General features: G+C 38.2%; 1 protein-coding gene across 15 annotated transcripts in view; it reads left to right on the top strand.

The window, feature by feature from the left end:
• Window positions 1-4,810, top strand: part of matn4 (matrilin 4) — a 37,617-nt gene that overhangs the window by 20,924 nt on the left and 11,883 nt on the right. For 4 of the 15 annotated variants that reach the window (XM_015401104.1, XM_015401107.1, XM_015401105.1 and 1 more), the window contains 3 exons: window positions 1,039-1,164; window positions 2,031-2,156; window positions 4,706-4,795. The exons of 2 other annotated variants lie outside the window; for them this stretch is intronic. In XM_015401104.1, coding sequence (XP_015256590.1) covers window positions 1,039-1,164; window positions 2,031-2,156; window positions 4,706-4,795 — 342 coding nt within the window. Of the gene's footprint in view, window positions 1-1,038; window positions 1,165-2,030; window positions 2,157-4,705 lie in introns of all 15 variants that reach the window. 9 more of the 15 variants (XM_015401115.1, XM_015401112.1, XM_015401111.1 and 6 more) reach the window with 5 other exon arrangements.

Raw genomic sequence — 4,810 nt, 5'->3', positions numbered from 1 at the left:
TCCAGGTGCTGCGGAATGTAGTGAAGAGTCATATTTACTGGATCATCTACAGACATGTTGGCTCTGTAGATGAACTGTGCATTTGGTCCAAAGGTGGGTTTGTGGTGGACTTAAGGTAGGTCACCTTAAGGTGCTCACAGGACTTCCATTACCACAGATGTATTGTAAGAGGGACAGGTTTGTACTTTACAGTCATTTAGTTCTGCGTTCCTTGGTATTTTGCGAACTAGGATGATGGTGACGGCTGTGAGACAGATTGGCACATGACAGATTGGCATGTCTCTGACAAGGTGTTAAACACACCTGTGAACACCAGAGACAGCCATTTAGTGCAGTGTTTCAGGATGGATGTGTAAACACAGTCTAGTCCGGAAGCTTTACATAGTTCAAGACCTGATTCAAATAGTTGTTTTTTTTCTTCTTCTGATTTGCTCAGGCTCTGCATAAAATCAAGTAATGACATTCTTTTATTTACCATCATCAGCTGTAGGTAACATTTATAACAGGTAGTTGATCCAGGATAAGGAATGAGGGCCACTGGCTTAACTCATCAATACCCTGACCCAGTGTGCTAAAAACAGAATAAGCTATGGGTGAAAAGACAATGGTGTCAGACCTCCATTTTTGAGCTGAGCTTTATATTTCTGTTAATGTTCTAAAAACAGTTTTGAATTTTTCATCTTGATAAAAAATGTTTTACACTACTAACTCTATAGCTCTGTTTGTTCTCCTACCATTTGCTTGGAGCAAACCACGCAGCACTTACAAAAAACACTTAACAAGCCCTTCGTATGCTTTGTTAAAGTTATAATTTCGTAGTTCGTTTTGCTAACCCTTTCCTGGTTGGTTAATGGCATTGACTTTACATAAACTGACATTGCACTAAAATACTCATGCTATTTTTTGGATGCCCTTTTACATTATTTTTTGGGGTGAAAAAAAATAGTTTTATATGTAGCAATGTTTATGTATTCAAACTTTTTAGTTTTTTGATATGAAAAAAACAAGGATTTAACTAATTAAATGTCTATAATTTAGCTATTGACCTGTGCACTGAGGGAAAACATGGCTGTGAACAAGTGTGTGTCTACATGGGCCCGGGCGTCTTCACCTGCGAGTGCAACGAGGGATACAGACTCAATGAGGACGAGAAGACCTGCTCACGTTAGTGCAGTTCCCACAAATATACCGACGTATACAGACATTAGTAGAGTTACACTAATCGGACAATGCAAAGGATTATCTTTTTTGTTTATAAGTGACAACGAGACAGCAGATACTTTTCCTCTCAGTCTCCTTTAGTAGATTTTAAAATATCTGCTTCTGCCAACACTTTATATTTTAGTATAAGCACTGCAATGTTGGTCAGGAAATATTTGTCACCTGTGGCATGTATTATGCCTGCTGCTATTTTTACTAATATTACACGTTTCAGTCTACAAGCTTCCAATACAAATTAGGGGTTATCTTCCACCTCATGTTACCTGACATCTGTGTACCTGCTGCACTAGCACACCTAAACTACTGAAACTGAAGCAGTTGCCAACGTAATAGAAAATTAACAGCTTGATTTATCTTTTCATGAGGAAAATTATTATTCATTATTTCTATAATTCTTTTGAATTCGTACAGAAGTGGTCTAGATCTATTCATTAATTAGATGAGCGTATTTAATAAATCTTAAATGACATGGTTAATGTTAAAAGCATGATTTCACAGAACATTACTTTGGATGGAGCAGCCACCAATATGCACAGTAATTTTTTTAGCAGATGACTTTTATCAAGATGAAAACACGAAGGTCTAAAGAGTATAACTTAACTTTGCATCATTAAACAGATTTGTGGGAATAGCTTCTTGCTTATCAGCACAACTATGTTATTAAATGATTAACAACAAGACTTAAGAAATTAACAATGAGAAACATTGTCTACCTTGTTAAAATTACATTAAATATTACCAAGGAATGCATGTGTTTGAACAATTGTTAATGCTAAACAAGTTTAACTCACTGAATATGTGTAATTTAGCAATTGACCTGTGCGCTGAGGGAAAAGATGGCTGTGAACAAGTGTGTGTCTACATGGGCCCGGGCGTCTTCAGATGTGAATGCACCGACGGATACAGACTCAACGTGGATGAGAAGACCTGCTCACGTTAGTCGGGCTGTCACAAAAATACACACATATACATACAAATATACACATATCTAACGATTTACTGATTGTTCTGTTTTCTGATTTTGTTTTACAACAAGGTTGTCATTCTTCCCCTTTTGTTATTTTTTTTCTTGTTAAAGAGTATCTGTAACTGCTTCTGATATTTCAGTTTTTAGGGATCATATTATCTGAAAACATGTTTTATCTACCCATCAGTAACAATTATTACTTTAAAACTCTATCAGACAAAAAAAAAAGACCCATTTTGTTCAAATCAGCTAGGTGCTGATAATGTAAGATACCTTTTAAAAAGTTACATTTAAAAAAAAGTATTTCTTTTATCTATAACTAAGGAAAAGACGAACTGTTAAATTTGTCTTTGCAAAACGGTTATATGCAACATCAGTTATGGAAGTTACTTTTTTCAAATGATATCCCATAGCTTTACCTGATGTAAACACTGACCTGGTGAGACAAAATAATTAGGCTTATCAAACTTACGTCAGTTTTTCAGAATCAGAAATGCTTTGCGGCTAAGTAGTGTTTTTACAATGCAAGGAATTTGTTTTGATGATGAGGTGCTAAAAATAGACCAGCAAACATACAGTTAACATATATAACTATGGCGGTAGAAAAATGTAGAATAAACAAATGCATGTGGATATATGCATGTGTTAAGATGTTTATTGTTTTTATGAACACCAATGTGAAAAGTGTTAGTGAGGGACCTGGGCCAGTTTAGCAGATTGGAAAGGCTGCTTTTGTAACGAGACAATGTGGTCTTGATGGACCGCAGCCTTCTGCCAGTCGGAAGGTTCCGTTTGTGTTCAAGGTGGGAAGGTTTACCTGCAATTTTACCTGCTCTCCTCTGGATTCTGGAAGTGATCTGTTCTTGAATAGAAGGACTCAGTGACGGTGGAGTAAATGTGTGCTATGATTGACACATGTGGCTGAACTTCTTTCATTGCCACAGGAGGTAGATCCTCTGCTGCGCTTTTTTGGTGAGGGTATATTCAGCTCCCATTGGAGGTCTTGTTTGCACCGAGGAAGCAGAAGGACTTCACAGTGGTAGCTTGAGAGACACATAGGATGATTTTGGGGGGTGGGGTCCTATGTCCATGACCATCTCCTCCCGTAGTCCTGCAAATGCACTCCAGAATGTTCTAGCTGCACCGGTTGATCAATCTCCCACCTGTTGGAAGACTCTTCCCCCTTAGAGAGAAGTCTTTAATGGTTTATTGTAAATGGTTGTGGCATCTGCAAACTGATGGGCCGAAGGGAAAGTGTACAGGCTTGAGGGTAAACAGTGGTGCTTGTCCTGCAGTGAAAGACCTGTTTTCACAGCTTCATGTGCTGCTTTCCTTCTGTAAGGGAGTCTGTGATCCACCTGCAGGTGCAATAAGGCACACTCAGCTGGAGGAGTTTTTTTCTTTAGCAGGACTAGAACTATAGTACTGGAGATGGAGCTAAAGTGCACAAACAGGATTCTGGCTTAGGTTTCTTCAGATTCCAGGTGCTGCGGAATGTAGTGAAGAGTCATATTTACTGGATCATCTACAGACATGTTGGCTCTGTAGATGAACTGTGCATTTGGTCCAAAGGTGGGTTTGTGGTGGACTTAAGGTAGGTCACCTTAAGGTGCTCACAGGACTTCCATTACCACAGATGTATTGTAAGAGGGACAGGTTTGTACTTTACAGTCATTTAGTTCTGCGTTCCTTGGTATTTTGCGAACTAGGATGATGGTGACGGCTGTGAGACAGATTGGCACATGACAGATTGGCATGTCTCTGACAAGGTGTTAAACACACCTGTGAACACCAGAGACAGCCATTTAGTGCAGTGTTTCAGGATGGATGTGTAAACACAGTCTAGTCCGGAAGCTTTACATAGTTCAAGACCTGATTCAAATAGTTGTTTTTTTTCTTCTTCTGATTTGCTCAGGCTCTGCATAAAATCAAGTAATGACATTCTTTTATTTACCATCATCAGCTGTAGGTAACATTTATAACAGGTAGTTGATCCAGGATAAGGAATGAGGGCCACTGGCTTAACTCATCAATACCCTGACCCAGTGTGCTAAAAACAGAATAAGCTATGGGTGAAAAGACAATGGTGTCAGACCTCCATTTTTGAGCTGAGCTTTATATTTCTGTTAATGTTCTAAAAACAGTTTTGAATTTTTCATCTTGATAAAAAATGTTTTACACTACTAACTCTATAGCTCTGTTTGTTCTCCTACCATTTGCTTGGAGCAAACCACGCAGCACTTACAAAAAACACTTAACAAGCCCTTCGTATGCTTTGTTAAAGTTATAATTTCGTAGTTCGTTTTGCTAACCCTTTCCTGGTTGGTTAATGGCATTGACTTTACATAAACTGACATTGCACTAAAATACTCATGCTATTTTTTGGATGCCCTTTTACATTATTTTTTGGGGTGAAAAAAAATAGTTTTATATGTAGCAATGTTTATGTATTCAAACTTTTTAGTTTTTTGATATGAAAAAAACAAGGATTTAACTAATTAAATGTCTATAATTTAGCTATTGACCTGTGCACTGAGGGAAAACATGGCTGTGAACAAGTGTGTGTCTACGTGGGCCCTGGCATCTTCACCTGCGAGTGCAACGAGGGATACAGACTCAATG

Source organism: Cyprinodon variegatus, unplaced genomic scaffold (genome assembly GCF_000732505.1).
Source record: "Cyprinodon variegatus isolate N-32 unplaced genomic scaffold, C_variegatus-1.0 Scaffold1184, whole genome shotgun sequence".
NCBI classification, from domain to species: Eukaryota; Metazoa; Chordata; class Actinopteri; order Cyprinodontiformes; family Cyprinodontidae; genus Cyprinodon; species Cyprinodon variegatus.
Note: the sequence above shows the minus strand (reverse complement) of the source record. Positions and strands in the feature narration are given on the sequence as shown.